This window comes from Pristis pectinata, chromosome 9, assembly GCF_009764475.1.
Source record: "Pristis pectinata isolate sPriPec2 chromosome 9, sPriPec2.1.pri, whole genome shotgun sequence".
NCBI classification, from domain to species: domain Eukaryota; kingdom Metazoa; phylum Chordata; class Chondrichthyes; order Rhinopristiformes; family Pristidae; genus Pristis; species Pristis pectinata.
Genome location: NC_067413.1, coordinates 98,283,288 through 98,301,306, shown reverse-complemented (window position 1 = coordinate 98,301,306; position 18,019 = coordinate 98,283,288). Strand labels below are relative to the sequence as shown.

Below are 18,019 nucleotides of genomic sequence, written 5' to 3'. Positions count from 1 at the left end.
ATTTCAACAATATTAAAGTCTGGCAAATACACTCATGTGATCCTTGGGGATCAACTTCATGTCTCTGTGCTGCTTCTGGTTGTTGAATATTCATTTCATTTCTTGGCAACCAGACTCATTTGAATTTTATTCAGTGTTCAGGTCTGTGAGGTTTCCATGTTGTTGACAATGTAGATGCTTCAGGCAGTGTTGTTCCTTGTTGAGTACACTATGACTCCTAATGCTGTTTATCAACCTTATCCTGAGCTGGTTCTAAAGGAATTGGGATGCCTATATTGTTTGTTTTTAATGCTATGTGTATGCTTTATATTTGCATTGCATTCCGTCTTTCATTGTTTCTTTTTTTTAATCTAACTCGTTTGTCATTTCATGGAGACACAAGCCAGTCCCCAACTCTTTCTCCGTTATCTCGATGACTGCATTGGTGCTGCTTCCTGCATCCGTGCAGAACTCATCAATTTAATTAACTTCGCAACCAACATCCACCCCACCCTCCAATTCAGTTGGTCCATTGCTGACACCTCTCTCCCCTTCCTTGATCTCTCTGTCTCCACCTCAGGAGAGAGACTAGACACTGACATCCACTACAAACCCACTGACTCTCACAGTTACTTTGACTACACCTCCTCTCAGCCATCACCTGTAAAGATGCCATTCCTTTTCCTCAGTTCCTCCATCTCTGCCACATCTGCTTTCCACTTCAGGACACGGGAGGTGTCCTTTTTTAGAAAATGAGGCTTCCCTCCCCCACCCCACACTGTTGTTGAACGAGCCCTCACCCACATCTCCTCTATTTCCTGCACTTCTGCCCGAACCCCATCCCCCCTCCCCCCCACAACAGACAGAACAGGAACAGAGCTCCCCTGGTCCTCACCTATCACCCCACCGCCCTACACATTCAGCACATCATTCTTCACAACTTCCCCCAGCTACAGCAGGATCCCACCACCAGCCACGTCTTCCCCTCCCCACCCCTCTCTGCTTTCTGCAGGGATCAGTCTCTCCGTGACTCCCTATTCTGCGCTCATCTCTCCCCACCCACCCCTCTCCCTCCCCAGGCACTGTGACGATAGGGGGTGTAACACTTGTCCTTACACCTCCTCCCTCACCACTATTCTGGGCCTGAAGCAGCCTTTCCTTGTGAAGCAGTCATTCACATGCAAATCCTCCTGTGTTATTTATTGCATCCGGTACTCCCGATGAGGCCTCCTCTACATCGGTGACGCCAGGCGCAAACTGGGCAACTGCTTTGCAAGCATCTCCAATCCGTCCACCATGGCCGTCTGGAGCTCCCGGTTGCTAGCCATTTTCATTCTGTTTCCCATTCCCACACCGACATGTCTGTCCTCGGCCTCTTATACTGCCAAGGTGAGGCTAAACGCAAATTAGAGGAACAGCACCTCGTACTTCACCTGGGTAGTCTACAACCTGACAGCATGGATATTGAATTCTCCAACTTCCAGTAAACTGCTCCCCCTCTGTCCCTTTTCTCTCAAGTCCTTGTAAATCTTTTTTGCACTCTTTCCCCTTTAATCACATTCTTCTTATAACAGGGTGATGAAAACTGAACACAATACTCTGAGTGTGGCCTCACCAACATCTTGTACAATAGCAACATAACCTCCCAACTTCACTATTCAGTGCCCTGACTGATGAAGGCCAGCATGCCAAAAGCCTTCTTCACTGCCCTATCTACCTTTGACTCCACATTAAGGGAACTGTGCACGTGTGCTACAAGGTCCATCTGTTCTACAACAGTACCCAGGGCTCTTCTGTTCAACGTAAAAGTGCTACCTTGATTTTTCCTTCCAAAATGTAACTATTTGCATTTACCTGAATTAAATCCCATTTCCCATTCCTTAGCCCACCTACCCAGCTGATCAAGATCCTGCTGCAATTCTTGATGCTCCTCTCCACTGTCTACAACACCACCTTTAGTGTTATCTGCAAACTTACTAACTATTCCTTCCTTGTATATTCTCATCCAAATTGTTAGTACAGATGACAAATAACAATGGGCCCAGCACCAACCCCTGGGGCACACCACTAGTCACAGACCTCCAGTCTGAGAAACATCCTTCCACCCTCTGTTTCCTACCATCCAGCCAATTTTGTATCCAGTTTGCTAGCTCTCCTTGGATGCCATGTGATCTAACCTTCCAGAACAGCCTACCATGTGGAACCTTATCAAAAGTCTTACTGAAAACCATATATACTATGTCTACCTCCCTCCCCTCGTCAACCTTCCTCATCACCTCATCAAAAAGTTCAATCAAATTCGTAAGACAAGATCTCCCACACACAAAGCCATGCTGGCTACCCCTAATCAACCCCTGACTTTCCAAATGTAAGTATACCTTATCCCTCAGAGTGCTTTCCAGCATCTTTCTACCGCAGCTGTTAGGCTAACGGGTCTATAATTACCAGGTCTACCTTTACAGCCCTTCTTAAATAAAGGCAGAACACTTGCTTTCCTCTAGTCTTCCAGCGCCTTGCCAGAGGATAGCAATGTTGCAAGTATCTCAGCGAGGGCTCCTGCAATTTCTTCTCTAGCTTCACATTGTGTTCTTGGATATACCTTGTCTGGACCTGGAGATTTGTCTACCTTCATACATCTTACCACATGCAACACCTCTTCTACTGTAATACTGACTGCTCCCAAAACATCTCTGTTAACTTTGCCAAGTTCCCAAGTCTTCACATCTTTCTCCGTGGTAAAAACAGAAGAGAAATAATCATTGAGAACTCTGCCTTTCTCCAGCGGTTTCACACACAGATATCCATCTTGGTCTTTGAGGGGCTAGATTCTCTCTCTAGTCACTCTTTTTCCCTTGATATACTTAAAAAACCTCTTAGGATTCTCCTTAATTTTCTCTGCCAAAGCCATCTCATTCCCCCTCTTGGTCCTCCCAATTTCCTTCTTGAGTATACTCTGGCATGCTCTATATACCTCCAGTGATTCACTTGATCCCACCTGCCTGCATCTGACCCAAAACTCATTCTTTTTCTTGACCAGAGTTACAACATCCCTTGATTTCCAGGGTTCTCAACTCCCAGCAGCTTTGTCTTTTACTTTAACAGGAACATGTAGTCCCTGAACTCTTGCTATTAAAAACCTCACACTTACCAGAGGTCCCTTTGTCCACAAACACCCTACTCTAATCAACCATTGCAAACTCCTGAAAAATACTGTCAAAATTCGCCTTGCCCCAATTCAGAACTCAAACCTGCAGACCAGTTCTGTCCCTTTCCATAACTCTTTTAAAACTAATGGAACTATGGTCACTGGTCCCAAAGTGCTCTCCCAAAGACCTCAGTCACTTGCCCTTCCTTATTTCCCAGAAACAGATCAAGCTTTGCCCCCTCCCTGGTAGGGCCCTCCATCTACTGCCTCATTATGATCTTGCACCTTATTGTATGCCTGCACTGCACTTTCTCTGTAACTGTAAAACTTATACTGCGCATACTGTTACTGTTTTACACTGTTGTAATGAATTGATCTGTATGAACAATGTGCAAGACAAGTTTTTCACTGTCCCTCTGTACATGTGACAATAATAAACTAATTTACCTATTATTCCTCAACTCTCCCTAATCTCCCAACACATTTGTTCCTCTAATTTCCGAGGGCTACTTGGGGGCCTTTAGTACAATCCCGACAAGGTGATCACCCCCTTCTTATTTCTCAGTTCCACCCATAAGTTCTCACCAGATGATCCTATCATCTCTAACTACTGCTGTGATGTTCCTCTTAATCAAAAAAAGTAACTCCCCCCCCAACTTCCCTCCACCTCTATCTCACCTAAAGCACCTGTATCCCAGAACATTAAGCTGCCAGTCCTGCCCTTCACTTAGCCATACTTCCATAATTGCTATAATATCCCAATCCCACATGCCCTAAATTCATCTGCCTTACCTGTCAGACCTCTTGCATTGAATTAAATGCAATTTAATCCAATCGACTTTCATCACTCTTCGCCATGCTCCTTCCTGTCCTGCCTGTTTGCTATTGCTGTTTTCTATCACTATCCTGCCTCTCAATTGCCTCACTTCTACTTAGGATCCCACTGGCCCCATGCCAATCCAGTTCAAACCCACCCTAGTAGCACTAGCAAGTCTGCCAGCGAGGATATTGGTCCCCCTCCAGTTTAGTTGTAACCCATCCCTCTTATACAGGTCACCCCTGTCCCAGAACAGATCCCAATGGTCCAAAAATTTAAATCCCTGCCTCTGCACCAATTCTTCAGCCACACGTTCATCTGCCCCTCACTAGTGCGTGGCACAGGTAGCAATCCAGAGATAACTACCCTGGAGGTTCCGCTTCTTAACTTCTTCCCTAACTCCCTGCATTCATTCCTCAGGACCTCATCCCTATTTCTACCTTTGTCATTTATGCCAACATGCACGGCTTCTGGCTGCTCACCATCCCCTTTGAGAATATTCTGCAGCCACTTAGGACATCCCCGACCCTAGCAGCAGTGAGGCAACACACCATCCTGGATTCCCGTTTGCAGCCACAGAACCTCCTGTCTGTTCCCCCTGACTATCGAGTCCCCTATCACTAAAGTCCTGATGCCTTCACCCTTCCTTGCTGTGCCGCAGAGCCAGTTGTGGTGCCACAGTCTTGGTTACTACACTTTGGTCGGAAGAATAAAAGTGTAGACTATTTTCTATATGTGGAGAGAATTCAGATATCAGAGGTCCAAAGGGACTTGAGCGTCCTAGTTCAGGATTCCCTTAAGGTTAACTTGCAATGTTAGCGTTCATGTTGAGAGGACTCGGACATGAAAGCAGTGATGTACTGCTGAGGCTTTATAAGGTGTTGGTCAAACCACATTTGGAATATTGTGAGTAATTCTGGGCCTTGTATCTAAGGAAAGGTGTGCTGACCTTGGAGAGAGTCCAGAGGAGGTTCACAAGAATGATCCCAGGAATGAAAGGCTTGACGTGTGAGGAGCGTTTGGTGTCTCTGGGCCTGTACTCGATGGAGTTCTGAAGGATTGGGGGGAATCTCATTGAAACCTACTGGATACTGAAAGGCCTGGACAGAGTGAACGTAGAGAGGATGTTTTCATTAGTAGGAGAGTCTAGGATCCGTGGGCACAGCCTCAGAATAAAGGGACTTCCCTTTAAAACTGAGATGAGGGGGAATTTCTTCAGCCAGAGGATGGTGAATCTGTGGAATTCATTGCCACAGAGGGCTGTGGAGGCCAAGTCATTGGGTGTAGTTAAAGTAGAGATTGATAGCTTCTTGATTACTAAGGGGGGGGGGGGGGGGTTAAGCGTTATGGGGAGAAGGTAGGAGAATGGGATTGAAAAAAAATCAGCCCTGATTGAATGGTGGAGCAGACTCAATGGGCCGAGTGGCCTAAACCTGCTCCTATATCTTATGGTCATAATTTGGCATTTGAGGTGACATGTTGATATGGAGGTTATACAATCCCTGGGGAAAGAAGGGATACTAACATGTAAGCAAAGTGCATAACAAGTCAAAAATACTTATAGAACAAACAGTGAAAGTAGGTTAAGGTGAATATAAAGGAAGTACTTTGAATTGCATTTCTGTTGCACAGTGAGTCTTCACATGTCAACTAGCATGTTATCAAGAGAACGGGACAGTTTATTGTCATTCCACTGACTTTCTTGAAGATTTGAATTTGGTACTTTTGAGGTTTTTGGTATGTACAGAAACTTAGCAAGTATTGGTCCTCCAGCTCTTTGGGATCTTGGTAAGCTAGTGTTGAATGTCATAGTAATGTGGAAATGTCCAATACCGCTGCCTCTGAATGATTTATAAATGTTTTAGGAACTTATTAAGTACTCTTCATCTGAAGATAACTGGGTGTGAAAATCTTAAGAATCTGAAGACTGAAAATTAGGCCTGGAGTGACCAGATGAGACCATGAGTAGTATAGATTTGGACAGTTTGGAGCATGTGGAGTGTGGCAAGGATGATTCTGACAGGGAAAAACATTCAGCTGATAAGGTTAAGTGTTTGCGGGTGTGGAGAATGGAGTGTGGAGTTAATTTCATAACAATGCTTAAAAGGTGGCATTAATTGATATTAAATCGGGTTAGAACTGTAACCTATAAATAGTTTGGGGCTGAGGATGTATCTAGCATTGTGACTTCTACCTTTATTTATTCACCATATGCATGTTACATATGTTCCTAGTTATCTTTGGGATACTACCTGGAATGAAAGATCTAACAGAGAAGTGCAACCACAAAGAGAAATATATCATGCAAATGGTTTCCAATTTAATTTCTTACAATATCTTGAAAGTTTTCTTTTTTGAGGAGGTTGGAGTATATACATAAGCAAGTCTTGCTACAATTATAAAAGCTTTACTGATGCCACATTTGGAGTACTGTGCACTGTTTTGGGCTCTCTTTCAAAAATGAATATTTTTAGTTTGGTTGATGTGCAAAAATAATTCACTTATCAATTCCTGTAATGAGAGAATTTCCTTTGTGGCAGTGTATTCAACCATACACTGTAGATAGACAAGTACGTAGTGGATGCTTAGTCATTGAATATACTCAAGTCTGGGATAATAGATTTTACATGTAAAGGGAAGCAGAGGTTAGGGGATTAGACAAGAAAATGGATGAGGCAAAGAATCAGCCATGATCTTATGGAATGGTGGAACAGCCTGGAGAGGTCAAATGTCCTACTCCTGTTTCTGTTCTTTGCATTTACATATTCCTTCGTGGTATCTATAACATAGTAAAGCATCCTAAGACAGTTCAAAGGAGTATTATAAAACAAAATTCAACCCCAAGCCACAAAAGCAAGGATGTTTGGCTAAACCTTTATAAATAGGGGCTACGCCTTTGCTGAAATATTATGTTAAATCTAGACAACACACCTTCGGAAGAGTGCAGAAAGATTTATGAGGATGTTGCCAGGACTAGAGGACCTGAGTTATAGGGAGAGGTTGGCCAGGCTGGGTCTTTTGGGGTCTAGTCCTGGCAACATCCTTGTAAATCTTCTCTGCACTCTTTCCAATTTAACCACATTTTTTCTATAATAGGGCTCCCAAAACTGTACACAGTACTTTAGGTGCAGCCTCACCAACAACTCCTACAACTGCAACATAATGTCCCAACTCCTGTACTCAATGCCCTGACTGCCCTGTCTGAGTTGTCCCTCAGGTCCCCTTTAAAGCTTCGTCTCTTAGCTTAAACCTATGCTCTCTAGTTTTAGACCCCCTACCCTGGGAGAAAAGACTGTGACCATCCACCTTATCTATGCCCCTCCTAACTTTACAAACTTCTGTAGGTTCATCCCTCAGCCTCCTACACGCTGCGGTAAACAGCCCCAGCCTATCCAGTCTCTCCTTATAACTTAAGCCCTCCAGGCCCAATGACATCCTTGTGAATCTATTCTGCACCCTTTCCAGCTTAATGACATCCTTCCTATAGCTGGGCGACTAGAACGGCACACAATACTCCAAGTGCGGTCTCATCAACCTCTTATACAACTGTAGTATTATATGCATACGCTTGTAATCAATGCCCTGACTGGTGAAGGCAAGCATGCCAAACACTTTCTTCACCACCCTGTCTGCCCATGTCACCACTTTGAGGGAAGTATGTACTTGCAGCCCCTGGTCTTTCGGTTCTACAACACACACTAGGGGGTTGCCATTTACTGCATAAGTCCTGCCCTGGTTTAACTTCCCAAAATGCAACACTTCACACTTGTCTGAGTTAACTTCCTTCTGCCATTCCTTGGCCCACTTTTCCAGTTAATCGACATCCTGTTGTAATCAATAACCTTCCCCACTGTCCACTCTATCACCAGTTTTGGTGTCATTTACAATCTTGTTAACCGGGCCACCTACATTCTCATCCAAATAGTTAATATCAATGACAAACAACAGGGGACCCAGCACGGATCCCTGCAGCACACCTCCAGTCTGAAAAACACCCCTCCACTGCCACCCTCTGACTCTTGCCACCAAGCCAATTTTATACCCAATAGGCTAGCTCACCCTGAATTCAATGTGATCTAACCTTCCGAACCAGCCTATCCTGCTAAAGTCCATGCAGACATCTTCCACCAATCCCTCATCAATTCTCTTGATCACCTCTTCAAGAAAACTCCATCAGATTATGAAAGATTGGATGTGTTAGCATTTGTGGAAAAACTTTGTTACCAGACTTAAAATAGAAAATTCAGAACAAACCTTTTTTTATCCAGATTGGTGCAAATGTGGCATATGATTCATTATTCATAAGTGGAGGCAGATACTCCAGATGTATTCAAGGCAAATCTTCATCAGCGTGTAAAGAGAAGTATTACGTGTTGTACTTTTAGCTGAAGAATAATGGTAGAAGGCCTCAATGGAGCACTAATGCTGAGATGGACTAGATATGGTAGATATATTTATTAGTCACATGTACATCAAAGCACACAGTGAAATACATCTTTTTGTGTAGAGTGTTCTGGGGGCAGCTCATAAGTGTCGCCACGCTTCCGGTGCCAACATAGCATGCCCACAACTTCCTAACCTGTACGCCTTTGGAATGTGGGAGGAAACTGGAGCACCCAGAGGAAACCCACGCAGACACGGGGAGAACGTACAAACTCCTTACAGACAATGGCCAGATTTGAACCCGGGTCGCTGGCGCTGTAATAGCGTTATGCTAACTGCTACACTACCGTGCCTAGTTGGTTTAAATTGCAACAGTCTCTATATTGTGTATTCTAATTCTATGATGCTGGGGCAAATTGCACCTTGGAACTTGTATATCTGAACAGGCTGCTGTTTTTATGTTCTCATTAACAGAGTTTGCTGCTTGTCGAGTCACGGGAATGGGCCCTTCAGCCCACCGCGTCCATGCCGACCTTTTTGCCCATCTACACCAATCTCATTTGCCTGTATTAGGATGGATTCTTCTATGCCTTGCCTATTTAAGTGTCTTTGCAAATGTTCCTTAAACATAGTGACTGTATCTGACTCCACCACCTCCTCTGGCAGCGCATTCCAGATATCAACTGCTCTTTGTGTAAAAATAAAAACTTACCCCTTAGATCCTCATTAAAATTCATTCCTATCATCTTAAAAGTATGCTCTCTTGTTTGTGATACCCCTACCATGGAAAAAAGATTTTGACTATCTAACATGTCTATGCCTCTCATAATCATATACATGTATCAGGTCAATCCTCGGACTTCTTTGCTCCAGCGAAAACAAGCCCAGCCTGTCCCAATCTGTCCCCATAACCAACGTTCTCCAATCCAAGCAATGTCCTGCTGAATCTCCTCTGCATTCTCTCTAGCACAGGTGTGGTTACCAGAGCTGCTCACGATACTCCCAAGTGTGGCCCAACTAGTGTTTTGTACAGTTTCAACTCAAGATAGAGTCATACTGCATGGGTAACAGGCCATTCGGCCCACCATGTTCATGTCGACCAGTGGGCACCCATCTCTATCACTCCCATCTTCCAGCACTTTGCCTGTTGCTTTCAAGTGCTCACCTAGACACCTCTTAATTGTTGTTAGCTATTCTGCCTCCACCATTCTCTCCAGCAGTGCATTTCAGATACTCACCACTCTCTAAGAGAAAAAGATCCCCCGTCAAATTCCCAACTAATGTCCCAACATTCACACTCCATACCCTGACCTCTGAAGGCAAGCATGCCACATGCCTTTTTTTTTTACTGCCCCATCCACCTTTGTTGCCACTTTCAGAGGCCCATGGACTCTCTCTGTTCATCAACATTCCTTGGTGTGCAACCATTTACTGTATATATCCTACTCCTATTTGATTTCCCATGCATTTTGTCTCCTTGCACTTGTCAAGATTAAATTCCATCTGCCAATGCTCTGCTCAGTTTTCCAACTGATCTATATCCAGCTGTAGTTCTAGACAACCTTCCTCACTATCCACCAGACCATTAATTTTCGTGTCATCTGGAAACTGTTGGTGCCAGAAGTGTGGCGACACTTGCAGGCTACCCCCAGAACACTCTATGCAAAAGATGCACTTCACTATGAATTTTGATGTACATGTGACTAATAAAGATATCTTATATCTTCTGCAATCACATTCAATCCCATGTGCTTTAATCTTCTGGACCAGGCTACCATGTGGGACCATGTTAGATGCCTTACTGAAGTCCATATAGATAATTAGTCTCCTTGGGTACTTCATTAGTCTCTTTGGGTACTTCTTTAAAAAAACTCACTCAAATTAGTGAGACAGCATTTCCTCTTCAAAGGGCCACACTGACTCTCCCTAATCAGTCCCTGCCTTTCCAAATGAACATAAATCCTGTCTCTTAGAATTTTCTCCAATAGTTTCCCTACCACTGACATAAGATTCACTGGCCTATAGTCACCTGGCTTATCCCTCTGCCCTTCTTAAATAAAGGAGCAGCATTAGCTTTCTTCCAGTCTTCTGGTACCTTACCTGTGGCCAATGAAGATGCAGAAATCTCCATGAGGGGCCCAGCAATCTCCTCCCATCATGTTCTGGGATAGATGTCATCTGGCCATAGGGATTGTACCACCTTTATATGTTCCAAGACATCGAACACCTCCATGTTCTTAATACCTACATTGTTTAGGGAATCTGGCTCATCATACAGCCCAACCTCTCTCCACTGCCCTGCAAATTCTTACTTTCGAGATATTTATCACTGGAGGTGCACTCTGGGGGGGGGGGGGGGGGGGGAAATTCCTTTATGTCACTTTAGATTTTTTGCCAATCACCTTCATTCGATATCCCCTAGTTCTTAACTCTTCTGCCAATGCAAACTGTTTCTCTCGGCTTGCTCTTCTCTATCCTTCATGATTTTAAATATCTTTATCTAATCCCCCACAACGTCTTCTGCTCAAAAAAGACAAACTCAGCTTCTCCAGTCTGTCCAAAAAACAAAAGTCCCTCAATCCTGGAGTCATTTTAGTAAACCTCTTCATGCTTTCCAAAGCCTTCACATCTTTCCTGAAGCTTTGTGCCCAGAATTGATATAAAAAAACTACAGTTTGGTCACGTTTTAGGAAGTATCATCATAACTTCCTTGTCTTGTACTCTACACCTTCTAATTATAAAGCCCAATATCCCAAGTGCTATTTTAATCATTTTTTTCAACCTCCTTCACTGCTTTGAATGAATTATGCACTGATTTTCCTTGATCTCTCAGCTTTAGAATTGTGCCCTCATTCCACCTACCAAAACTTTACACCTCACATTTTTAAATATTAAATTTCATCTGCCGCGCATTTGCCCATTCCATCAGCCTATCTATATTTTCTTGGTGTATTACTATCCTCCTCATTGTTCACAGTGCCTCCCAATTTTGTAATAAAGATAAATCGTATTTTCTAATTCCAACACAAAAATGTAAATATTTACATTTCTAGCATAGTACCTTTTGACTTATTTAATTCACACGTGAAACAGCGGAAGCATCCGTTGGCTTTTCTGAAGCTCAATGAGCACAAATTATCACCCCCCCTCCCCCCCAATTTTAATTGCTAGGTTGGAACCATTATGATCTTTTACCACGCTGTTTATAGTCCCCTCCACCAAGTTAAGCTGTTACTGTAGAAATACAGATGTTTCCATTTTCATCTTAAAAATTATGCCAGCCATAAATCCATTCAATTTTCTGTTGATATTAAAAAATATCAAATGATCATATCATTGAATATTATTGGCCAGATCTACGGTGTAGTATGAATTTTGTTTTTCATTGTTGCTTGCAAATTTGATTAGAAAACAAAGTATCAACCATAGTTAATAAATCTGAGGTGCAGTTCCCATCATAACATCCAAGTTCAAAGGTATTAATGAGTTACAATCTTATCTGCTCTGTAAAACAAATGTACACAATCTGAGCTGATGCTAGGAGAATGCTGCACCATCAGAGATCCTGCCTTATGAGGCAGATGTGAAACCTGGCTACTCTCTGGGTTCACAGAAGATCTCATTGCAGAGTTTGAGTGAGAGAAATGGAGTGCTCCCACTTTCCTGGCCAATAATTATCAAACATGCAACATCATTAAATCTAACTTCTGGTCGTGTTTGTCATTGCTGTTTGTGGAAGTTGGCTATGTGCAAATTGCTTCTACTTTTCCCTATGTTATAATACTGATTCAATTCAAAATTAAGTAAAGAGCTCTCAAGAGCTTTGGGATGTCATCAGGTCTTGAAATTCACAAGTTAAGTGGAAATTCTTTCCTTTCAAATGTTTTATGGATAAAGTATAAATGCCATATGTATAAGGGAAATATTGAGTGCCCTATTTATGCTGTGATATCCCAGTAATTGTAGAAACTCCAGTATTGGGCCTCTGTTGCAAAATGGGTGGCATAGTCTAATCATGCATTTTGGAATATTGCTAGTATTCCCGCTTCCAGGGCCTCTGTCATCCTCCTTAGCTGCTCCTAAGGTCTGTGACGTCTCTGTCTTCATCCAGGTGCTTGCAGTCTGTTTTACTTAATCCACATTGCAGACTCACCTCCAACTTTTCAAAATTACCACAACTAATATTTCCACGAGGAGCAGATGAAGAACCAGTGTCAGGTTATAAATACCAGTGAAAACTAGACTGATTGCAAAGTAACCAGAGGGAAAATTAAAACGAGAATTAGCAAAGAGAATGTATGAGGAAAGATTGACTGCAAATAAAAATGAAAATCTAGACGTCTTCTTTAGGCATAAAAATATAAAAGGGTAGTACATGGAGGGGTAGGATATATTAAGGACAAAAATGGGACTTTGTACATGGATTTTGAAATGAAGAAACCAAATGAGTACTGTGTATCTGTCTTCACCAGGCAAGGAGGTGCTTCCAAAGTAATAACCAAGGAGGGGACACTGGGTACATTAAAAATTAATAGCATGGACGTTTCCAAAAAATTGGCTGAATTTATAGTAGATAAGTCATCAGGACCGGATGGGGTATATGCTAGGATTTTGGGAGAAGTACAAGAGGAAATCCTGCGTAGCACTGACCATAATCTTCCACTGTGTTTTGTGGGCGTGGTCAGGTGTGGCCAGAGTAGTAAATATTCCTCCATTGTTCAGTAAAGGGAGGAAGGATAATGCCAATAACTGCAGGTTGGACAGTTTAATCTCAGTGGTGGAAAGATTTTAGCAATGTTGATGTAGGACAAGATGAATAGTCACCCAGATGAAAATGAATTTATGAAGGTAAACCAGCACAGATTTGTTAAGGGCAAATTATGCTTCACCAATTTGATGGAATTTTTTGATGAGGTAACAGATAGAGTTGATGTGGGCAATGCAGTCAGTGTGATGTACATGGACTTCTAGAAGACGTTTAATAAGGTGAAGCACATGGCTATTGGAAGGATGGGTGTGGAATCAATTAAGTAACAGACAGCAGAGGATGAGTGATTTTTGTCAGACTGAAGAAGATTAATTGAGGCACTTCTTGAGAAACACTGTTAGGGCCATTGCTGATTTGGACTTGGGGGTACAAACCACAATTTCTAAATTTGTGAATGACACAAAACATGGTATTATTGTGAACTGTGAAAAGTACAGTAAAAAATTGCAGCAGGATAGAAACAAGCTGCTTGATGCAGCTGAATATGAAGAACTGTGAAATGATGCATTTTGGTGGAATCTATTTCAGTTAACAAACTGCTTTATATGGTCAATGAAGTGGATAAGTTTATGTTATTTTGATGAAGAAACTGGCATCAAAATATTTTACTGTGGTGCTTTTCGGTGCAGATCAAGAAGCTCAAATCAAATGGAAACTGTATGCTTAGCAGGGTACGCAGCATCTGCAATGATATAAAAAGGACATTTAGAACATAGAACAGTCCAACACAGTACAGGCCCTTCAACCCACAATGTTTTGCCGACCTATATAAACCTTATCCCCATTCAATCTATCCCCCTCTCTGCTTCCATATCGCTCTATTTTTCTTTCATCCTTGTGCCTATCTAATAGTCTCTTAAGTGGCCCTATCGTATTTGTTAAGAAGCTGCCACAGAAACACTCCATAGATACTATTTGACCTCCTGAATGATTCCATTATTTTCTGTTTTTAATGCGCACTTCCAGCTTGTATAGTATTTTGCTTTTTGAAATATTAGCTCCCGTTGTCCTTTTCTGTAGCAGTAAGAGTCATTGAGTGTTATCACTTATTTATTGGTGAGGCTAATGCTCCGCACAGATGGATGGTAAATTACAGAATAGCTGTCATCAGACCTTTCCATGCACAGGCATATCCTGTATCATTGAAATGAATCTGTAGAGCACTTCTCAGGTTGTAGTTATATTTGGAGTGTTTAAGGATTAGAGTCCTTGGGGGATGCATTTATGATTATATCTGTATTGTCAGTGTTAACTGGCTTCACTAATGTATCTATTTTAAGCCCCTGGAAATAGCATCAAATTCTTGTCACTAACCTAGTTCTTCTTTCTTCTGATTTGATCTGTTTCTCCATTTTCTTTTACGTCCAAGGCCTTATTTGTGAGCAACAGTCAACTATTGGTGTATATTTTTAAGACCTCCTTGATAAATATATCTTTGAGCTGTAATTTTTAAATTTTATTATACAGAAAGATCAGTATTTTTTTCTAATATCACTGACATCCCTAAGCAGAATGTTCTGCAAAGTGGTCACCCAATCTAAATTTGGTTTCTCCCCACAATCAAGTCGACCACATCACAAATATCGAGTGCTGTAGAATAAAATGGAAGACCCACAAATGAATTGCTGTTTCATCTGGAAAGGATATTTGGGCCCTGTTTGCTAACAAGAGAGGAGGTCTACTCGGTCTGCAAATGTGATCCAGAGCATCCCAATTCCCTACCTCGCTCCCACATTGAACGTTTATACCTTCAGCCTCTAATAGTGTTCTATCAAAGTCCAAGCCAAGCTCAAGGAACAACTAGGCATGCTGCAGGCTTCCAGACTCTTCTCAATTTAACTACTTCAAATAATTACCTGTTGCAGCCTTGTATTTCACATTTCCAATATTTGATGTTCTTGTAATTTATCTGATTTATCTCCTGTTTACAGCTCCCCTAATCATACCTCTTGTTCTTACTTGGTTTCACCACCTTCTTTCATCTGGTCGTACCACCAGTTGTATCATTCAATTCCTTCTACCTCCCACCCTATCAAAGACTTTCCTTTTTGTTCTCTCCACTAACCCCCATGCCACCTTTCAGTTTTATCTTTAACTTTTTCCAGTTCTATGTAAGGTCATCAGCCTGAAATCAGCTCTGCTTCTCTCTTCACAGATGCTATTTGACCTGCTGAGTATTTCCAGCATTTCTGTTTTACTTCACATTTCTGGTATCTAGCTTTTGAATCCAGTTAGTCCAGCTCACTGTTTCTTTCTCCATTTCCTTCCATTTTTAAAAATTTTTAATCCTTGCATATTGCCCAGTTCTCTTTTGAAAGCTTGTTAGCTACTATCAGATCCATTTCTACCACCTTGTCAGACAATGCATTCTAAATCCTAAATTTTAGCCATTCATTTTTCTTTTGCAAATCACCTTAATCTGTGTTTTGCAACTTGTAAATGAAAGTCTTCATTATTTTTCTTTTCGGTAGTTGCTACATTCTGCATCTCGAGAGCAATCCAAAAGTGAAATACTGCAGATGCTGGAAAGCTGAAATAAAACAGAAAATACTGGAAATACTCAGTAGGTCAGGCAGTGTCTGTGGAGAGAAAAACAAACAAATAATATTTCAACTTACTGATCTTTCATCAGAACATTTCTGGTCTACTGAGTATTTAAATCATTTTCTCTTTTATTTCTGGAGTCCTGTTTGCTGATGTTGCTTGCATCGTTTTGTGTTCAAGTTAAAATATAGATTGTGACGCTGAGGCAAATTCATTTTGCAAGTGGACTTGGAAACAGGAGATAATTTTAATTTAATGATCAACATCGTGATACAAATGAGGTCAGAGCCAAAATATATAAAATACCTCTGGTATTCTTTGAAAAGCTAGATTGTATTATGTGCATACAAAGTGATCGATCTTTCAGCTCGAATGCAGGCTCAATTATGTCTAGTACTAATACTGAAATTGGTATTCACTCTGCTTTCATAATAGGTTTTGTAGTGAGAGTTACTTCAAAATACATATTTGCATGCCAGACATAACTATGAATTATTTGTCATGTGTTATAGGAATCACTTTAATTGCAAATTGAGTTTAGTACCTTGCAAATTATTTAACTTAATGACAAAAATATTAGTACATTTATGAGATTGACTGAAAAAATTACCTTCCTTTTTACTGACTTAGGTACATCAAAAGACGGAGCACTGGATGAAGATGATTTCACCAGGGCATTTAACGATGTGCCTACTGTGCAGGTATCTGTATGAATTGTTATGGTTGGATTTCTAATAATTAAAAAACAGTAATTATACCAGGTAACCATATTCAGGTCATGATATTATGTTCGTAAATTTTTTGAATGTGTATGTGCAAAAAGTAAACATATTTTACAAGGTCAAATTTTATTAGGACTTAATTGTAAGTGTAGATTTATTGTTTTAAAGGACCAAGAGAGGAATTGGAGTGAGTTCTCTCTCTCACATTACTGTTGAGTTCCAGACTGCACGTTCACAGGAAAATAAATATATATTTCTTATTTTCAGCAATCAACTACAGTAAAACTCTGTTAATTAAATTACTACTTCAAAACACTTTTAAGTCACTTTTTTTTACGATATTACACATAATATCTTTTCCAATCAACCAAGTGCGCTAGAACGAGCGCAGGAACTGGGGCTCCAGTGTGCTAGAGTAAGCACAAGAACTGCTACCGACATATGCTAGAATGAGTGCAAGAGCTGGAGGGAGAGTGGGAGCAGGGGTTCAATGTGCTCGATGGAACATGAGAACTAGGACCCTGGTGTGCTAGAGGGAGCACGAGAACTGGGGCCCTGGTGTGCATGAGGGAATGTGGGAACTGGGGCCCTGGTGTGCAAGAGAGAGCACGAGAACTGGGGCCCTGGTGTGCATGAGGGAATGTGGGAACTGGAGCCCTGGTGTGCTAGAGAGAGCACGAGAACTGGGGCCTTGGTGTGCTAGAGGGAGCATGAGAACTGGGGTCCTGGTGTGCCAGGGGAAGAGAAGGAACTGGGGCCCTGGTGTGCCAGGGGAAGAGAGGGAACTGGGGTCCTGTTGTGCTAGAGGAAATGTGGGAACTCGGACCCTGGTGTGCCAGAGGAAGAGAGGGAACTGGGACCCTGGTGTGCTAGAGGGAAAGAGGGAACTGGGACCCTGGTGTGCCAGAGGAAGAGAGGAAACTGGGACCCTGGTGTGCTAGAGGGAGAGAGGGAGCTGGGGCCCTGGTGTGCTAGAGGGAGAGAGGGAACTGGGACCCTGGTGTGCTAGAGGGAAAGAGGGAACTGGGACCCTGGTGTGCCAGAGGAAGAGAGGAAACTGGTACCCTGGTGTGCTAGAGGGAGAGAGGGAACTGGGGCCCTGGTGTGCTAGAGGGAGAGAGGGAACTGGGACCCTGGTGTGCTAGAGGGAGAGAGGGAACTGGGACCCTGGTGTGCCAGAGGAAGAGAGGGAACTGGTACCCTGGTGTGCTAGAGGGAGAGAGGGAACTGGGGCCCTGGTGTGCTAGAGGGAGAGAGGGAACTGGGACCCTGGTGTGCTAGAGGGAGAGAGGGAACTGGGACCCTGGTGTGCTAGAGGGAGAGAGGGAACTGGGGCCCTGGTGTGCTAGAGGGAATGTGGGAACTGGGGCCCTGGTGTGCTAGAGGGAGAGAGGGAACTGGGGCCCTGGTGTGCTAGAGGGAGAGAGGGAACTGGGACCCTGGTGTGCTAGAGGGAGAGAGGGAACTGGGGCCCTGGTGTGCTAGAGGGAGAGAGGGAGCTGGGGCCCCAGTGTGCTTGAGGGAATGTGGGAACTAGGGCCACCATGTGCGAGAGAAAGCATGGGAATGGGAGCCCCAGTGTGCTAGAGAGGGTGCGGGAATGGGGGCCCAGTGTGCTTGTGCGAATGGGGGCTCCGGTGCGTGAGAGAGAGTGTGGGAAT

The 18,019-nt window shown here is 42.8% G+C and overlaps 1 protein-coding gene across 33 annotated transcripts in view; it reads left to right on the top strand.

Annotated features, from left to right (window-relative positions):
* clasp2 (cytoplasmic linker associated protein 2) overlaps positions 1 to 18,019 on the top strand; it is a 251,826-nt gene that overhangs the window by 82,245 nt on the left and 151,562 nt on the right. For all 33 annotated transcript variants that reach the window (XM_052023838.1, XM_052023829.1, XM_052023823.1 and 30 more), the window contains one exon: positions 16,267 to 16,337. In XM_052023838.1, the coding sequence (XP_051879798.1) occupies positions 16,267 to 16,337 (71 nt within the window). The remainder of the gene's footprint in view (positions 1 to 16,266; positions 16,338 to 18,019) is intronic.